This window comes from Etheostoma spectabile, chromosome 12 (genome assembly GCF_008692095.1).
Source record: "Etheostoma spectabile isolate EspeVRDwgs_2016 chromosome 12, UIUC_Espe_1.0, whole genome shotgun sequence".
NCBI classification, from domain to species: Eukaryota; Metazoa; Chordata; class Actinopteri; order Perciformes; family Percidae; genus Etheostoma; species Etheostoma spectabile.
In genome coordinates this window covers 8294109-8314245 of record NC_045744.1, presented here as the reverse complement: position 1 = coordinate 8314245, position 20137 = coordinate 8294109, and the positions used below count along the sequence as shown (strand labels likewise).

Below are 20137 nucleotides of genomic sequence, written 5' to 3'. Positions count from 1 at the left end.
TGCTACATTACAATGAACATGGGCAATGTCGTTTTTTTTGAGTCAATCCCAAATACACCATCCTGCTTGCACACCAAATGTGTATAAATGCATGAAAAATAGTTCCCAGAAAAAAAGCACAATTTACTCCTGTTTTAGTAATGTTTGGTAAAATCTACAACGTCCAACTGTTTTTAGGGAATTACTGCTCTTTAAAAAAAAAATGAAACTAGATATTTATGACTTGTTTTTAAAGTCGTACTTATTCAATGGGAATGAACAGGTTTGATGCCAAGAGACACATTCAAGGTAGGGAAGTCGAGACCGAATGACACATTGTTGATTTTAATCCGTTAATGGTAATTGTTGGCATAAGAAAAATATAGAAGAACACCAGCCTTATTCTTCAAATGTTGAAGCATATTGTATAAATATCTCTATGCCACTTTCCCTTGATGCACCTGCTCACAGACATAAACACACACATGCATGCACACAGGGTCAGTCAGGCAGGTGCAGAGTTATCTGCATAATGAAGCAGTCCAGGTCTCCAAAGGGACAGCGTTATGCACTAGGGTCAAATAAGGGGCTGCGCATTGGCAGAAGAACAGATCTGTGAACCCTGCAGCAAGCTTGACCTCTTGTACACCCTCACACAGAAAAGCAAACTGAATGGTGATCAAAGAGGGCAGTGATCCTATTGCACGGCTGCGTAGATACACTCGTGCCACCCTCCACCCCCTCTCTTGCTGACGCCTGCTGCCACACACAGATACACATGTAGGCTACAGAACAGCTCATCTGTAAAATTTATGATTGCAGAACATATCATGAGCTGCTTTCATCGGCCTTTACCTTTTACTAGACAGTCATGAGGGAACATAGTCTGTTAGCTTTGGCTGATGCACAACTTCCTGTATGTTTTGTTTTTATGCTGTAGACACCCCCTAATGCAATATGCATTGCCATATGTTTATGCTATTCAGAAAAGATTGTAAAAAGACATGTGGTATTATGTTATAGGAGCAAGTTCAATATACACTGTTTTTTTTGGCACTGCAGGAGATGTTTCCATTCCCCTCTCTACCTACAAATACCAGGGGTCGTTAGGTGGCAGTTGTTACTATTAGTCAGAATTAATAGGTGCAGAGATACTACAGTACCTTTTTGTATACCCATGTATCAGGTAAGCTTAATAAAGTGAGTATAATAATTAAGAAAAAGAAAAATACAAAACTGATGGTGAACAAACAAAAGATACAAAGCAGTTCCTCTACATACAAACACAACCATAAACAAAAGGTCTGTTTCAGGTGAGACTTTAGTGGTCAATAGAGAAATGACTCTAAGAAAAAAGAACCGAAATTTGCTGGGGAAGTTAACGTTGTAACTATACAATACTTATATTGTTTAGCAGCAGTTTTCCAGTTGACATGTTTTGCCAAATTTGCCTAAAGCACCTCTACTTGGATCCTCCAGGGCTCGAGCCGGGCACAGCTGGTTAGGTGGACTGTTTATTCATGCTTCTAGTACCCAGGTCATATGCGGTGGGCACTGGGGTGTAGAGACCTGGGGATAAACCCTAGATGAGTCCCGAGTGTATCCACCCCACCCCCTTGCAGTAGCTGGCCTAACGTCAGGGTTGGCAGGAGTTTGATGGAGCACTAGTCCGGCCCCATTGCAGACTGTATAGGCCTTTTTTTTATTGACGCGCTGGAGATGGGCCGTTCTCTGGAAGCCTGAGTCAGCACATTGTTGTGCTCCAAATGAGTCTGTAGGTTCACAGTCTGAACGACATTTATTTAAGCTATCAGTGGCCTCGGCTGAGGTAGTCTAACGTTAAGATAGACGTGCAGGGAATTCTAATGCCAAGCAGATAAACTGGGAGTCTGTCGTGCTCTTGAAATAACACGTCGTATCACTGTATTAAAAATGTTGACATGTGAACATTGGTTTGGCAGCCTTGACAGTCAGTATACACTGAAGAAGTGATGAGATGATTTGGTGACATAAAATGAAGGTTTCAGAAACTGTCTTTTAATACTATTTTGTCCTTGCAGTAATAGTAATAACACTGCACATCTGAAAGGAGACGTGAATTATTCTTTCTCCATTATTTATTTTTGATTCATCTTTTAAAGCACAAATCATTGTTTCCTTCGTTTTAAAAAGGTCCTTTTAAAATTTTGAATTCAGAAAAAAAAAAAAAGTTTTTAAAAAAGTTTTAAAAAAAAAAAGTAAGTTTAGTGCAAGGGGGCTCCTCGGGGTGTTAGAACCCTTGCTGGTCATCTAATTTTTGCCTGATGGGTGCACATCGCACTTTATAGTATTTCCTGTCTCGTGAAAATCACAAGCAGAGTTCTTTGCAACAAATGTGTTGATTTAAATTGTGGAAAAGAAATAAAAAAAAGGAAAAATTTAAAACCCCATTCAGCTCGTTTAAATTTTTTTTTTTATGTTTTCCCGGTGTTTTTGTTGCTCTTTCTCTGCAGAGGAAGGATTAAAACCATGAAGGAAAGCTCTTTAGTCAGTCATTCAAACCACCAGAAACTTCAATCCCAATGTTTTGAGCCCCGTTTGGGGGGCAGGGGGGAACCTTAAAGGTCCATCGGGTTTACAGGTATGTATTGTGCGTGTGTTTGTGTCCATAAGAGTGTGTATCATGGATTTGCAACCCAGTGGACTGATAGAAAGTTTTGAATGGTAGAGTAGTTTTTATGTACATGTTTAGAGACATTTACATTCTCAAGATGCAAAGATTTGCATTTCCGTGTTTTTTTATGTGTGAAACGGCAAATGGGTTCAAAAATGATTTGGGAGGAAGGCCCCGCAAGCGGGTCGGTTTAAAACTGAGAAAGTGGCTGCATGTGGCTTTTTTTTTAGTAAAATGCCCCCAAAATTTAAAAGGGAAAAGAAGTGGTAATAAAGGGGGAGAGTTGGGGGAGAAAAAAAGGGGAAGGGGGGAGGACATTGTGGGGTTTGGGGGGGAGATGGGGGATGGAAGAGTGGGCAAAGAAAAGGAGAGGGGGGCAAATTGGTGGATGGCAGTGGTGCTGAAGTTTAAAATGATTCATCTGCTCTGGGGTTTTGGAGGGGGGAAAAGGACCAAAACCCCTTTCCGAAAGGATAGCGCCCTCCTTCAGTGTAAAGGGGGGTTTAACTTCTTATAAAAATTTCCTGCAAAGTCGTTCCTAAGCCTTCACCCCTTTCCCCTTTCTCGGGCCTTTTTTTCTTTTCCACTTTTTGGGCCCTCATCTTTTTTTCCCGTTTTTTTGGCCTCTTCACTATTTATCCCAAAATTGGGGCTTTTATTGGTCACATTTACCCTTTTAAAAAATTTTGGGTTCCCAAATTTTCTTACCTTTTACCCCCTTCCATTCCAGCCCCTTTATTAATTTCCTCAAATTTTTTTCCTCAAACCCCCCTCCCGCCACTCCGCTCTACTTCTCTTATTGTTTTTTTGGTCTTATCTCTCTTTTAGCAGACCCATTGATAATCCCCCCCCAAAACCCCCCTTTCCCAAACCCCCCAAGGGGTTTTGGGGAATTTAATATGGGAGCAGGGCCCTCCTTCACTGACCCTTTCTTTTTTTCCCCCCGGGCTTTGACAGACAGGTCCCCCCTCTCCCTCTGCGTCCATATCGATCACGGCGCATGAGAGAGGGATGCTGGGAGGGAGAGGGGAGGAGGGAGAGACAGAGTACACCCTCAGGACAGTGGTCGCAGAGCAGACAGACAGATGGGCAAAGGCCCATGGTAGTGGGGAAGGCAGGCTGTGAAGAGCATGTATGGACTGAAAGGCCTCCCTCTGTTGGGGATGCAGGGGACAGGCAGACTGAAGTCAGAGCACTCGGAGGAAAAGGAGGAACTGAGAGTTTGGCTGACAGCTGTCCTTGAATATATTTCTTCTAGTTGAGCCTAGAATAAAGCAGAGAAAAGACACTACTTTTACACCTTGACATACACTAACCGGCAGTTTGTTAGATAAATGTATGTAGGCTTATTTGTCATTATGTGTTCAATTTAAACATATTTTTGTTACTTGTAATACATATACATTCATGCAGCAGCAATATTCAGATCTTATACCTAGGTAAAAGTAGCAATATAACAAAGAAAAAAAAATGTTCACTGGCACAGTATTTCAGTTGTTTTCAAACAATGTCTGCAATTAAAGCGTGATTAACTTCTAATGGTGTTCCTAATGGACTCAGAGCACTTAGTTAAGGTTAGGGAAAGATTCTGGTCTTGCATAGATGTTGCACATATTGCACAACACAAGGAGTGTTTATTTTATTTATCCAAAACCACAATCTTTAATTAACCTTAACCTTAGTGGTTTTGATGCACAAACATAACCAAACAGGACTCAGGATGTGAACGCCTGGTTTCCCATGAAAACTAACTGGCAAAACAAATTGGTAGTGTACAAAATATAAGTTCTAGGAGAGGGTTTGAAAGTAAAGTAAAATTAGGATTAGAAGTATATACAGTAAGTGTTGTCAACACAATGGATATAAGTATAAAATATACAAATAAAACTGCACGTGAAGCAGAGTTACTCCCCATACATGTCTATACATACTATTGTGTACTGTGATTATAACACATAAGCAGCGCTTTTTTGTTGTAGCTTGTTCAAAGTTGAACTCATTTAAGTGTGTTAGGTAGGTAATCTACCAATGCATCACATTTTTTTTAATCTTAATATTCAATGAGTAAAAAGAAGAATGCCAAAAAAGTACAATACAGTATTTATCTCTGGAATGTAGCAGTGTTAAATTATAAAGTTATGTAAAGTACTTGTTACTACTGTAATTGTTACAGAGCCTACTTCTTATAATTTACTATTTAAAGGTGCAATATATAATACTGACAGCGAGTGGTTAAAACAGTTACTGCAGTACAAATTCAAAATACTGGAGAGTCGTCTCCCCCGCCCCTCCTCCTCAGACTCGAAGTTCACGAAACCGTTTTGCCAGATCATCCTCCAAAGCATGCTGAAGGAGCATCCACAACAATGTTGTTAGACGCTTGTCTCACATAGCCAGACATCTTTACTGCACAGCAGAGCAACTAACGTTAGAGGCTGGCTATATTGACAGGCATAGAAGTCCGTGCTCACGTGGAGCTCTGTACCCAACTGACAGACGCACTTCCTAGGCTTAGAATTCCAGTAGTAACCGCTAAAAACACAACAACTTTGCCGTCCTCTCCACCCATCTGACAGACACACTTCCTAGGCTTAGAATTACGATAGAAACCGCTAAAAATAGCACTACCTTGCTGTCCTCTCCACCCGACTGAACACACTTTATTGGCTTAGAATTTCATCAACAATTGCTGAACACACTGCAAACTCACGGTCCTCTCCTCCCAATTTACAGCCCCCTCACTTGGCTTAAAATAACTCACCATTGTCAGCTACGGCCGCTGAAAAGGCTACACGTTGTAAACAGCCTTGGTCCACCTGCCTGGTCCTCCGATAACATTAGTAGAGTTAGCATAGCGGCGTTAGCCAGGACCAGTTGGGGTCACTTTACTGGGTGTGGCTCAATTTGTTTTTTTGAGTAACCTGATAAATTAGGCTGAAGCTAATGCTTACCCGTTCAGGAGGAAAATAGCCAACTCGGCATCTTTTTGGGTTCTAAAGTCTCCATCTTTCAAATACATCTCCAATATTTCCCCGGGGTCTGTAGCATCTCTGGTCACACAACTGTTAGAAACATTCCAGGGTTTTTTAGGTCAGGTAGAATGAATCTCTGTGGATCCTGTTTGTTTGTTTGCTGCTTTCATGGCTGTTCTAATGTTACAGCTGTAGCACGCTGGGTTTACGTGTTTACAAGTATATCTGGCAACCCAGAAACAGAAATTCCATCACGGAATGGAAATTTCCAAAGGAGAAAATACTGGCATTAGCATTGTTAGAAAAGATAGTATTTCATCTTAGCATGTTTCCTTAATATTTGATGAGGCATTGGGGTAATTTTTGGATTTATTACAGCAGATATATTACATATTGGACCTTTAAGTCATACAAAGTTTTGATAAGTCGGTGTGGATGAGATGCTGTTGATGTTGTGTGCACAATTCCAAAAACTTTATTTACAGATTACAATGATCCCTATTACAGACATAATGAGTCTGAACATAAAAGCAAAACTTTGATCAAACTAGGTGGTGCTGGTAATAGAGGCTGGGTCATTGAGCTCACTAGATTTACAAATTTGCCCTTTGTTCAAAAGATCATCCCCACTCTGTGCCCATGTGTTAGTTTGATATACCCCCCCGTGACCCAAAAACTCAGTGGGAGGCAGGGAGTGATTGTCATTCTTTGACATACCTGATTATCCTCAATCTGCACCTAAGGGAAGGGACTGAGGGCAAACCATACCACAAAACAGACCGGAGGAAAGAATGGGGAAAAGTAAGTCGTAGACAGTACATGAGGGGAGACAAAATAGAGGAGAAAAGGAGACTAAACTTGGAGGAAGCTGAGAAGGTTGTAACTGGCAAGTTTGGATGTGAGATGAAAGGGGGGAAGAGAATGAGGAAAAGAGAACTGTGTAGGGGAGGGAGGGTAAATGGAGAGAGGTCCATAAGCCCCTGGATGATGAGAGGGAGGCTGACTCTCCCAGGACAGATTTGACAGGTTTCAGAAGTTGGGGAGCCTGCAGCTAGAAGTGTCTGTCTGCACCCTTAGGAGCAGTAGTGAGGGCTGGTGTGGAAATTGTGATTGGGAATATGTGCTTAAGACAAACAAAACAGAAGAAATTGTGCCTGATGAAAGTGTGTGTGTGTTTGTGTGTGTGTGTGTTTGTGTGTGTGTGTGTGTGCTTTTCTTTTACTTATGTCACAGCGTGAAGTACAACTTGAAAAACTACAGGATGCAAATCTGCAAGAGTCTCACAAATACAGTAGTTTAATTGGCTTTTTGTTTAGTTGCTGCCCATGTTCTGCTGGTGTGTGATGTTAGAATTATAACATTTTGCATCCAAAAAATCAACATGGGCTTAGCTTTAACTCAAAAAATCGTAGTTATCAGCTTATAACTCCAAATCGACTTACACAGCCGACTTGTTTGTGTAAAGAACACTTGGATCAGCCTCTGCATTGTGAATTTTTGGATTAAGAAGAAATGAACACATGTAGGCTAGACGAATAAATAAATAAAAAGGAGAAAGGGGAAAAAAAGGATAAACTTTTTTTCTCTCCCTGCACAAACATCTTAGTATTGGTGCAGTGCAGGCTGCAGAGAGCACCACCCTGCCAAAATAAAGATGAGCTGGGGCTTGTAGTAAAGGAGACGTCTGCCATGGGCAGCCCCTGAGATCTAATCAGAGGGCTTAATATCCCCCACAGCGAGGAGACCTTGGCCCCTCAGCCCCCTCAGCCCTGACACCCCTGACGCCCAACCCGGCTCAGCGCTCTGTTCAGCTCCACTCTGGCTCCACGGCCAACAAACTCCACAAAGTTGTCTCTCCCTCCTTTATTCTGTCTCATTCTCAGCAGGGAGAGAAACAATGGCCAGCCACTGATCCTGTTTGGATGTGATTTTGGATTATTTCTCAATGTCGTCATTTTAACCCTCTAGGAGGACATGCTTCCTTTAAATGGGCATGGCAGTGGCATATTTCATTTGTGACTCTTGCTGCCAAATACCAATACAATGTCCCCTCATTGGCCGTTTCAGCGTATCCCTTTATGACATGTTGAATGTTAATTTGATTATGCATACAGGTGATGAAGACAAAGAAACAGTCTTTATTTTAACTCTTACAACTACTTAAATGGCTAACAAAGTTCATATTAGCTAACACTGCATTTTCCAATCATCTTTAGTAATCATAAATATAACCCAAGCCTGTAAAAAACGTCAAAACTGAACTATATTAGCTAAGAAGTTGTTGAGCTTCCATTTAAATCTTCGCCTTAAATGTCATAAGTCCATTTAGTATTTATTATTCTTATTTACAGTAGACTTGTTCGTGCATTTAAGGCTTTTGCACTTAAATCAGCTGTCATTATCCACTTGCATATGAATGACTGCAGAGCTATGAATTGATAAATGCATGGCTGATTAAATGTGTCTCTTACTGGAACTGGACCAGATATTTATGTAAACCATGCGCATCAGCTAGCTTGACATCTTAGTTGTGTTTGGCCCTATTGTATAGTATTTGAAGGACCCCCAAGTCTCAAATCCATTTTTATTTTTGCTGTATTGACATTTTCCTCCGCTAGCCAAAGACATAATGAAGGCTTCCTGCAGCTGCTGTGACCTGCTTCTGTACAGTATATGCAGACAAAACACAACTAAAGAAAAAAGCTATTGTTTATCCACACATTTTGTCTTTCAGAGCATGTATTCCCCACAAAGAAAATTGTCAACGATTTTAGAGCATAACAGTGGCTCAAATGTGAATGATAGCCGAGGCCTTAACCTTGAGCGGCAACGTTTTGTAGCAGACTGTAAAACCAGCCATCTATCTGCAATTATGTTTGTCTTCATATTGTTGTGGTCATTACTTTCCGAAATGGACCATGAAGTTGTTGTTTGTTCATTAGGAGGTTTGTTCATTTCGGGTTAACATGCTGCCATGTTCCAGAGACAGCTGTCACCCAGGACATTAGCAGTCTGAAAGCATCACCACAGTGTGTCTGCTTTGAATCTAAACTTTTATTTCCCAGGTCAGGAGTGTGACATTCAATGAAGCTGAGTGTGTCTCAAGTGTACGCAGCTCAATAATTAATAACCGCTCTCCCAGGTGAGCTCAAATTGGGACACGTTAATGTTGCAGAGCCCCGCCACAGGGCTTCAGCGACCCCAAAGCCATCTCCGACAGACACCTCACCTTTTTGTGGCTGTGCGTTGTTTCTCCCTCTCCTTGTGGCCCCACGGTGCATGCATTAGAAGAAAAGTTATTTTCAGCTGTAAGAAATTCAAATGAAGCCCCCACATGCTAACTTTTCCAGAGCATCCAGACCTTTGAGATTAGACAGCCATCTTAAAGCACAAGGGTCTGGGATAACAAACGGCATGTTTGAAGTGCTCCTTGGAGAATGCAGATACACACACGCACACACACGCACACGCACACACACACACACACACAAATGCAAGACACAAGAGCCACACAATTGCCTCCCCCTTAGCTTTCTAGCCTGGACTATGGTTTAATTAAAGCACAAATGTATGGTATATGTTTTAAGTGGCAGCGAGTTGTGTTTATATGATGGTGAATGTAGTCTGAGTCTGCATGAATAAGTAGTGCAACACCATGAATATTTATATTGTCAATATAATTAGCGATGTAGACTAATGGAGGCCATGTTTTGCACTTGAAGCCATGCCAATTTCTTGGTTCTTGGTTGTTTATTTTCTGGCTTGTTGTCCCCACAGTAGTGCTAAATAAAGATCATCATTATTCCCAAAACATTATGCATCCGCTAGCTCTGGTGCCACAAGTAGGACCACTCTAGCTTCACTGTTAACATCTAAATTGTTCTCTGTCTTTTGTTTTCAATTATATAGCAAAATACATACAATGTTTTTTTTCAATTATTGACAGTGCATTCATTTGTTTGTAATTAAGTAATTTTGCTTGCCATTTGACATAGTCTGTCTCCAATTTTTATTCAGGCAGATGCAAATATGATATTGCCTTCTATCCCTTAATACAGGCAATGCTCTACTCTAGTTTACCACAGTCAACAATAGGAAGCAAAGAGTATGGGCTTTTTTACAGGGACATTTTTTTTTATTTGCTATTTACAGAACTTGTAAAGTCATGCACTAACATTCATGAATGTCTTCTCCTTTGTCCCTTTGTCTTCGTCCCTTGTACGTGAGCAGTATTTGTCCAGGCCAATAAGCTCCAGCAGCACATCTTCTCTGCACACGGCCAGGAGGACAAGATCTACGACTGCTCGCAGTGCCCACAGAAGTTCTTCTTCCAGACAGAGTTACAGGTGAGCCTTGGGCTGGCGTAGCAAAAGAGCCACCAGCAGAAGCTGCGACCGCTAATCACACATGACAGCTTAACAAACACTAAACACCGCTCACTGCACTCCGGCTATGCCCTCCGTCCCAGCTGGGATGAGAGACTCAGAAGGAATTATTTCAGTCCGTTTCCAAAACTCATTTGTGATGTGCAGATATGATTTGATTTGCTTATTAGACCAGCAGAGCACTAAAATATCTGGAATTAGCGGATTAGTGGAATGTTCGTTTTTGAAGAGGTAATTACATACAGTGCAGAGGCAAAAACACAGTTGAGTCAATACGCCTGCATCTCCCCTCCTAATCACAGAGGAGGCCTCATGGCTAAATATGAGCTTTGTCCTCTGGGAGACCGTATCTGCCCTTCAACAAAGTTGGTAGTTGGACTTATGAACTCACAACGTTAGAGAGATAATCCATTTTCTAGCAATCTTTTTCTCTGGTCCTTGGAGAACATGGAAAAATGAAACAGACCTTATTATATTATTTCAGGGCGGTGGTGTTTTCAAACAGCACTGTTTTGTTTGGGGGATTCTCTGCTATACACATGGCACACTTCTCATATCCATTGTATTACCTTTTGAAACTGAATAATTAAAATGTAAGTAGTCTATAACCATCAGGTTCAGCACAATCTTTGAAATAATTCTTAATTTGCCTTAAAACACAGAAAGAAACCACAAGCTTCTGACTTCATCCTCCAAGTATATGTATCTGAAACTTGGATTAGCCCCACTATGTATTAATGGGTTGCCAGAGGAAGTATCCAGGGCTTGGCCGCCCATTGATCTGCACAGTCTGAACAATTTTCATATTGAGATTCAGGTTGTTAACACAGGGGCGTGTGTCTGCCAGGAGGAAGGTGAATGTGATCATTATCTGCTGGTCATTTGAGCATCGCAACCATGAATAAAACAAGTCCTGATCCACCTACATGCAAATCCACCACAAAGAAGGTTATTTAAAAAGCCTAGTTCTCCACCAAAGCACTTACATGGAGTCTTTTCATTCATGCCGAGGCCTCCTGTTTATCGCATTTTCATCTCTCACTGGTACAAGTGTTGTCTATATAGCAAGGATTGCTGCCGGTACCTGTAAACAATCTCAAATAACCTGGGGATATTTTCCTACTTTTTTTTGTTTGACATTTTTTGGAATGAAGTGATCTTCACCTCCCGGAGGTGTTGTTTCATGCATGATTATATTGTTTTACACACTGTGTGAAAAGACAAGAGTAGCACATGAAAGACCTATGGCACTTTGTTGTGGAACAGGGGGTTATGAAAGGAGACCAGGAATGAGCTCGGGGGATAAGACGATCATTACGCTCAACCTGTGCCATGCTCTAAAAGCAGTCCCATGTGACTGCATGCACACACTCTCTCAAATACCTATGTGGCTCATATGGATGCATTACTGTTTCTTATCACATTCATACAGAAAAATACACATCGTCAGTTTGTTAATACCTGACCAACTCAAAGCTTTTTTTTAAAGATCCCTCTTTATCTTAGGATGCAACATCTGAACTTTGTAATTGTGGATGTTAAATTTGCCTTATTCACTGTCTGTTAAAGACTTTAACAAACAGAAATTGCAGGTTTCAGGTTGGAGTCTTGTTTTTAGTTGTTGTTTGTTTTGGGTTGCCATTTCCCAGGCATCACACTTCAAAATATGTCAGTAACACAGGGCCGTCGTTTGTCAGTCTGTCTGAAGTGGAGCTGTGTTCCAGCAGCGAGAGAAGTGGAAGCTCTCTCTGTCTTTGCCAGGTCTTGAGTTTGGAGTTTCTCCCTGACACTCTGGCCCACTCACATGCTGCCTGGGCTCCTCATCTCTCACTGTAGTCGGAGGGGTCAAAGGGCCAATGCAAGCTGGGAGAAGGAGCGGCGAGAGGGAGTGCTGCCACGGCAGGTAAAGGGAAGCAGGAACGATATTTTATTAATTTGCTTCTGAGATCCTGAAACAGACCAAAGGCTGTGACAGGTATCCAGTGCACCGCTCCACATCCTCCCCCACCGCCTCCCCCCGTGAACTCTACCCTGCGAGGGGCTAGCCAATTTTCGCCAGCCTGTCGAGATGGATGATGGGAGAGCATCCGTCTAATCAGCCCTCCTAGGACCCCCCGCCCAGCCGCCCCCCTCAGACTAGCCAGATTGACTGACTCCTGGGCCTGTGTGCCCCAGAATCCAGATTCCAAAGGAGAATAATATCTCTTGCTCTCCCTCTCCCTCTTTCCTCTTTCTCTCACAGACAAAAAATAAGCACTGATATGCATAGACCACCATTCCCCTCAAAACTCTCCCCTCCACCATCACACACACACTCCCACAGCCTTCACCCTGCGCATCCCTCTGCCATTAAAATATGCAGCAAAGTCTAGATATTTCATGAGGTGCTGATGGGGAGGGCAAGCAGGCTGGCAGTGCAGCGCTCTCTCTGACCCTCAACTACTGGTCATCCCTTGAGCAACTATAGGAGACATGGCTTCACTACATCCTCTCTCCCAAATAAGACCCACTGCCCTGTCATTTCAAAAGACACTGCAGCCTTATGAGAAAAAAAAATGTCCCTGGGTTCCAGCAAAGTCTACATTGCAATGTGTAACTTGAGAATTAACTTCCTTTCCGTTGGCTTCCGACACAGTAGCTTTTCACAGTGCAAATGGAACTGAGCCACAGACAATGCTGCTAGGCTGGATTAATTAGCCAGATTCATTAACTGATGGATGTGCCGTATATTAGCCACAGCTTAAATCTGACATTTCTCTGAGTGCAGTTCATTTGTGAAGAAACACACAAGTTCAGCTCCTCGAGCGATGCGGTGTACTGCAGGGCTGCAATCGGATTCTTCTCTCTCCCAATGATCCCAATTCCTCCAAAGACAAGACAATGAGATTGAAGTTACACAACAGTGAAGATGACATTTTCTGCGTAAGATTCCCTTGGTCCTTTTAAGCTGGGCTGTCTTTTTTCCCCTCCATCCTCCAATTTCATTATCATTCCTTGGAAGTGACACAAGATTGTAAGTCATGTGTTAAGTTGCGCCGCGATCGACGGAGGAGTGGAAGGAGGACTGGGGTACTGTATGACTTCTCCCTCTTCTCAGACGCCCGCAGGACACGTACCTTAATTGGAGTGTCTTTTAAAAGGATTCCTTCAAAGACAATCCAAAGCTCCTTGGCCTTAATGAGTGCTGAAAGTGACAAGAGCACATCTGCATCATGTTCTACTTCCCCACACAAATGAGATTCTCCTCTCCCCGTGTGATAGCCATTATTGCCAAGCTGTGACCAATTCCACTGTTTTAATTAAGCATATTTATAGGCTTCACGGTCACTAGGTGTAAACAGCTACGCGTGTCATAATGTCTGTCTGAAACGGAAAATAGGGAGAAAAATGAGAGATGGACAGTCGCATAGAAAGGAGGGAGTAGGTGGGGGAGAGTGCATGAAACAGGTTAAATGTATCCAAAGTGTGTATCCAGTGTGCTGTTTTAAATTATAATGCATGGAATAACTAAAGTTGATTCTATGAATGATGGCTTTTCAAAACAATATTTTAGGCCTTTCTTTTCCCCACTTACTTTTCATTTCAAATTTTAAGAATGGCACGTTTCAGCATTAAGCACAGAGATCGAATTCCCCAGAAGTTTTTCTTTCCTCTTTCTTTTTTATGAATTTTAAAATATGCCCCCAAAAACGCCCCAACTGCCCCAAGTCCCAAAAGTGTCGCACAAAAGCAAAGCTTCATGTGAATGTCCCTAAGCGGCTCTCAAACACCCCATTTTCTATGAATATCTTGATCTGCCAAATATGACAGCTCTTCACGCTTTTGAAAGTTGTATATGTATTTTCTTTCTTTTATATGACAACTTGTTTTCTTCTTCATCACCCCAGGTGCTCAGAATTCTGTCACCATTTCAAAAAGTTGCACTACAAAATAAAAGAACAATGAATTAGAAAAAAAACACAGCAGCTTGTGAGGCGCCATCATTAATATTTAAGCTTATTTATAATTATGTACAACACTGTACACACACTGTAAATGGGGACATAAACACCCTTAGATGACTAGGGATGTATCACAATAGTGGTGTTCTAGTTTTGTAGGTGGATCAGAATAAGACAGCATGACAGACCTAATGATCCTGGGAGGATATTCTTTTTCTCAGTGTGTGTGTGTATGTGTACATCTATGTATTTGTCTTTGTGTCTGTCTCTCCCAGGGTCTGATATGTGCATGCAAACACATTGTCTGGAGGGAGACATGACAAAAACTCCCAGAAGCCTTTGAGCTGTTCTTTTTTTCTTTTTCCTGTGTTGCGCCACTGGGGAAAGTTAAATCCAAACAAAGAGGAGACGCTTGGTGTACGTGTGCTAGAATCCATCACCGGATCTCTCCCTCAAACATGTCTCCTTTACTTTTCTTAGTTGACTTTTTCAACAACTTTGATAAATGCCATTATAAGCACTCAGGTAAATCACTACAGGTTTTATGTACTGCCTGTAGTGATTTGATTTGTCTATTACGCTGTTGTTGATGTTAACAAAATCAGCAGAGGCCAAAATAAACAACATTAGAACAATTATTCCCTCTTGAATTTACTATTCACACAACGCACCACCAAAGTAATTTAACTCTTCAGTTTTAGAAAAGGATGCTGAGTGACTAGTCAATTAAAAGCTCATTTTCTCTTTCGCCCCTCCATTTCGTTGGGAAAACATGAGAGTCCAGGATCAACTCTCGCCTTCCCATAGAAGTGCGGAAATGCACTAGCAAATTTAGTCCTCAACATTTTCCGCATTTGTGAAGTGGCATATCTAGCAGCACAGGAGAGGGAGGGGGGGCCAGACACTCTGTAGCATCCCTAGTCAAAGTCTGTCCCTGACTGAAGTGGTTAAATGTGAGAGTAATTGTGTTTTGTTTCTGGGACTGACATGTGGAACCCCATGGACCCCATCTCCCTCCCAGTGACAGGCAGAGATCCTCCCCCCTCGCTCTGTCTAATTAGAGGATGTAGCCCAGGGCTCATGTCCCGGGAAGACCCATCCCCCTCCCAAGATGGCTCCCCTAAGAAAGCCCTTAATTGGGTTCTTTAGTCATAGTCTTCATTTTGGCTGGAAAGGCATCTGTGTGTTACTATCACCTCAGAATACAGTTTGTATCGCTCTCTTGTGTTATTTTTTTCTACCTCTCTTTTTTTTTCTCCCTCTCGCCGGCCCTCTCTCTATTGCTTTCCCTCTCTCCCTCTCCCCGTCTCCCACTCTCTCCTCACTTAATGAGGCCCCATAATAACACAGCAGTTGTGCAGTTGTTTTGCTACCTCAGTCAAACAGCGGGATCACTGCATAGTGGGTTTCTAGTACCATTCACTTGTCTACTTAGACAGGGTAATGAGTATCATTTGGAGCTACAAAGCACCAGCCCACAAAAAGGGTGGTCCGTCATCTCCGGTTACACCTCGAAAGCATTTGGTTGGGGTAGTTAGACATCTAATCAAAGCATTTCAAGCATTATGGATTTATTAGATATTTTTACAAGCGTTCAGCGTGAATATCTCCATAGGTAAAATGACACACATAGAAGACCATAAAATCCATCCCCGTTGTCAACTCCACCTTAGCCTAGTGCTGTTACTGTACGACCATGGCTCCCCGGGCACCTCACTTCAAACAAGACGGTCTGTTACCAAGGAGACCAGGCCAGTTGTGGCACAACAGTGTTTGGGGTCAACCCTCCCTACGGCCTGATAAGTGATGACTGTGGAGAATGCCAACTGCTGTATTATTTATTTATTTGATTGTGTTCTTCATTGGCTAAACCAGCCAGCAGTAAGCACGGCCTGAGGTCAAAGCGGGGAAGGATTACTCCCTCAGCGGACTGGTCAACAGTAGGGAATGCACAAAGGGAGGACTGAGTCAATACTGGACCGGGTTCAACACACCATTAAAGATCAAGGCAGAATGCAGCACTCTGGTCTTTCTCCACAGCGGTTTTGAACGATAACAAAACACTTTACACAGTGGCAGAACTTTCACAGAATTACCCAAGCCACAATGGGGGCCGTTACTGACCATTCTTTAGCTTTAAATCCTTACACAAACATGAATTTTGCTTAAACATCCAAGTGATTCCATTGCTTAAAGTCACGCTGCAGTCTGAAGCCTCAAAGAAAGACCACAGGTTCTTTGTTTTAGTATCATTTGAAGACATCCTCTTATGCGTTAATTAAATTCCTAAGTGATGACTACGGGTATGCACAGGTCTCAGTGGTTTAGTGCACACTCCCCGTGCTCCAGATGCAGCTATGCAGATGTATGCATGTAAGCCATGCAGGGTAGGAGTGAGACTCGGCACAGACTGATAAGACTTTTAATCAGAGCTTAGAGGGGGATGTTTACAGTTTTGACAGTTCCTTCAAATTTCTGATTATAGATAAACCAAATAAGACACTTTAGCCGCAGGGGTTATGAATGTGTTTAACTCTTCTAATTAAATAGTTTCTTTAACGAGTAATCTTTACTGTAACTAAGACTTACTTGACTCACAATAGCAAATCTATCAGTTGGACTGGCATTTCAACTGTCAGAAATAAACGTCTTCATTCATTTATTAATACTAACTACTATAAAATGTAAATCATTTTTTATATTGTGTTACAAGTTTTTTTTTTGTCAGACAAACAGCTACAATATTCGCAGATAATACCCCCCAAACTGTGTTATGATCTGTTCTATAGTTCTTCTTCCTACTTGGCTTTTTATACCTTTTTATACCCTTTCCTCATTAACAAAAATAAATATACATTTTGGCTTTGTTTTTTTGATTGTTTTTTAAATTATTTTACATGATACTGACGTACACAGAACTTGTCATTCAAACAATGTAATTAGAAACAATTTCAACCCTATTAGTTAACAGCCTTGTAAAGATTAATGCATTTATTTGTGCTTTTATTAAGTGTTAGTTCAACTACTGTACTAATTTTAATTTGGGTAACATTTATATGCAATATATATGATTCATAATTGTTAACAAGTTGTTAAAATGTAACGAAACAGCACTTCGAATTTGAGGGATACATAATGCGACAAATTTTGTTCAATTCAGTGGTGAGTGGTGCTTTGTTTGTTAGAGAAGCCTTGAAAAGACCATGGCTTAAAACGTCGTTACTGCTCACTCAGCTCTCTAACCCCTCCATACACGCTGGATAACAGCAGGTAGAAGAGCAGACACAATGTACTTAACATGTGCACTGCAGGTATTAACATTATGCTAATCAGACATTGTTGCGATTAAGCTTTATATCTTCTCTCTGTGATGTTGGATGATGTGAAGATTGTCTTTAATACAGCGAGATCAGATGAAAGAGAGCATGTGGCTGCTAGTTTGCTGGACTTCCTTTGCAGAGCTGATGTAAGAGATGCACCTCTGTTGCCTCACTGGAGACCGGGTACTATCGATGGAGGCCAGAGCAATGGGGAACGACACAAAGAATGATTAGTTAATAAATCCACTCTCCAGCCTACTTGCTCTTTCTCGCTCTCTGCTCTTCCCCAATCGTTTCCCATTTTTTCTCACCCTCTCCCTCTCTGCGGCAGTGTTAAATTCCTAAGACATGTTGCACCTGTTTGCATGGGTACACAAGACCCCTGCCGGATGTTCCCCCTCCTATCCCAGTGCCCCTGAGGGCGTTGCAGTAGGGTGATGTAATCAGATGAAAGTAGTGGTTTTAATGGTGGCACAGAGCCGTTGAGGAGGAAGAAGCTCGCTCCGAGCCAATGCAGCCGGTCTTCATAAGGGAGAAGCGGGTGCACATTATTGATCAGAGCAAAATTTAATTTAGTGGAGAATTGACTGCTATGGTTTACCTGAACACTGCTGGTAACTGGGCCCTGCAGCAGGCCTGTGTGGCCAGCAGGTGGTTGAAAGGATCGGGGAGGAGATTAAGGGTTGCATAGAAGGGAAGGAAATGGATGATAAGAGGAATGGTAGAGTTTCAGGGGGAATAGGATGGCATTGAAGGAGGGCATTAGGATGAGAGCTAAAAGGCTTAATGGAGGGCATCTAATCCTAAATTGCAGTGATTCTGGTGTGACACCATTAGTGACATCCTTCTTGCTGGGGCAGTGGATATTTTGGTCCTTTTCTTGCACACATCTAGTTTGACATTTATGGTTGGGTACTATAAGTATTTAACTTATACAATGCTGGTGCAGAGGTACTTGACAGACTTGACAAGGATGAAAATTGGGAAGTGTTTTTACCCATCGCTCCCTTCCACCTTCCATTCTCATACACAGAACAGTTTACAGCAACTCTGCAGAGTTCAGTATCCACAGAGATAAAGGTATCAGTTTCATTTTCTTTTAACATTTTTTCCCCCTCTTTTCCTCTATTTCCCTTTAGTCTGCATGGCTGCCACAGCCACTGAAGTCGTTTAACACCGTCCTTGAGAAAGCCCTCAGTGAGAAAACTCCTGGCATGTTTAAGGAAAAGGTAGAATGCAGTGTGTGTCAGACAGAGCTGGGACAAGCAGAGGGGGGAGCCATTCCCCAGAGAGGTTATTTTCCCCTCTAATAGCTGTTACGAGCCCTACATTATATCCAAGGAGCTACGTTCCTTTGGGGTCTACAGACACACACACACACACACACCTAGATGCGCCGGCACACTCACACAAAGGCATGCACAATTTTTCACTCTGTTTCTCTCTCTTCCACACACACACACGCACGCACACACACACACACACACACACACACACGCACGCACACACGGGTACACACACTCAGTCCTAGCCGCTTTGCTCTCCTCGTGTCAATATCCTGCCATTTGAAGTCACGTACTGCAGGGGCTTCTGGGAGTCGCCAAGGAGCCAGGCTGACGGGTAATGGGCCGCATTCATTAATAAGGTTGCTGTGCTCCTGTCCCTCCTCGGCAACGCCAAGGATGTCTTCACCGGGGGGTAGGGGGTTGGTGGAGTGTGAGGAGGGGGAGGAGGTGAGGTGAGGCGAGAGAAAGAGAGAGAGAGCATCCCGTGGGGAGTCTCCTCCCAGACTCACTTAAAGGAGCTTTATTTCAGCAAGAAAGAAGAGAGGGAAAAAGAGGAGCTGTCCGGGGCCGCCTCTTTAAAAAAAGGGAGCGCAGGGCCCAAGCGAGCCACACTAACCCTTACAGGGGTCACACTCCTGCTCCCCGTCAAACAGCTTATTACCCCACCTGTCGGGAAGTAATCGCCCTAGCTGAAAGGAAAGCTGTCGAGGTGTTTAAATGCTTTATATGGAGGCAGCTGAAAGGGTAAAGTGGAAAGGAATGAATGCAAGGGGGGCTAATAGTCGTCTCCGAGTGCTGCCCGAGAGACTCTGCACCAACAGGACTGAAGGTGACTGCTGTGGTAAACCTTCACACTGTGGTTGCCCTAATCATTTTAGATTGTGTCCTCCTTAACGTTTTATTTTAAAACTTGAAAATGTCATTTCACATCATTGTTCACTCATATCTGTGCAGAACAGAATGTATGTGTGCACTCACTGAGGTGTGTGTGTATTTGTGCATGCATGCGTGCTGATGACTCTGTGACAGGTGTGTCTAGTCCATGCCAGTTTAGAGAGTCCAAGGCCGTGTTTTAAACAGAGCGCAGCAAGTGGGGCATGTAGTTTGCATTAAAGGGATTAGCAGTCACTTCAAAAGATGACCTGGATTCAGCCCACCAGGGACACCAGTTACACACCCCCTGGTCCACACTCCCTTTAAAGAACCTGGCACAGCTGCCCCACTACAACCTCTCTCAACGGTCTGTGTGTGTGTGCCTGCATAAATTTGGGAGATACAGCAAAACAGAATGATATCATCAGCTTGTTATTCTGTCAAAGCGAATTGTGCACCGTTACACTTTTATTTAGTGTGGAGAATTAAATTGTCAACGGGCTCACCTGGACATAAAGTATTTCTCAACTTCTTTTTTCTGCACTGTACATTTGAAGCAAATTCAATATATTGGGTGGGGGGATATTCCATCAGGTGTGTCAGTGCCTTGCTATGGATTTGTTTCCATGGACACAGTCTTTGATCAGGAGGCAGGATTTCTGAGGAATGGCATGTTATCTGTCAGTGGTCTTGTGCCTTTGTGTTAGACCACGATTTAACTATGCTTA

The 20137-nt window shown here is 42.5% G+C and overlaps 1 protein-coding gene across 1 annotated transcript in view; it reads left to right on the top strand.

Moving 5' to 3' along the window:
• Positions 1–20137, top strand: part of LOC116698870 (zinc finger protein 521-like) — a 90670-nt gene that overhangs the window by 68754 nt on the left and 1779 nt on the right. Inside the window, 3 exon segments of the mRNA XM_032531091.1 lie at positions 2472–2482; positions 2484–2599; positions 9835–9950. Coding sequence (XP_032386982.1) covers positions 2472–2482; positions 2484–2549 — 77 coding nt within the window. The 3' untranslated portion in view covers positions 2550–2599; positions 9835–9950.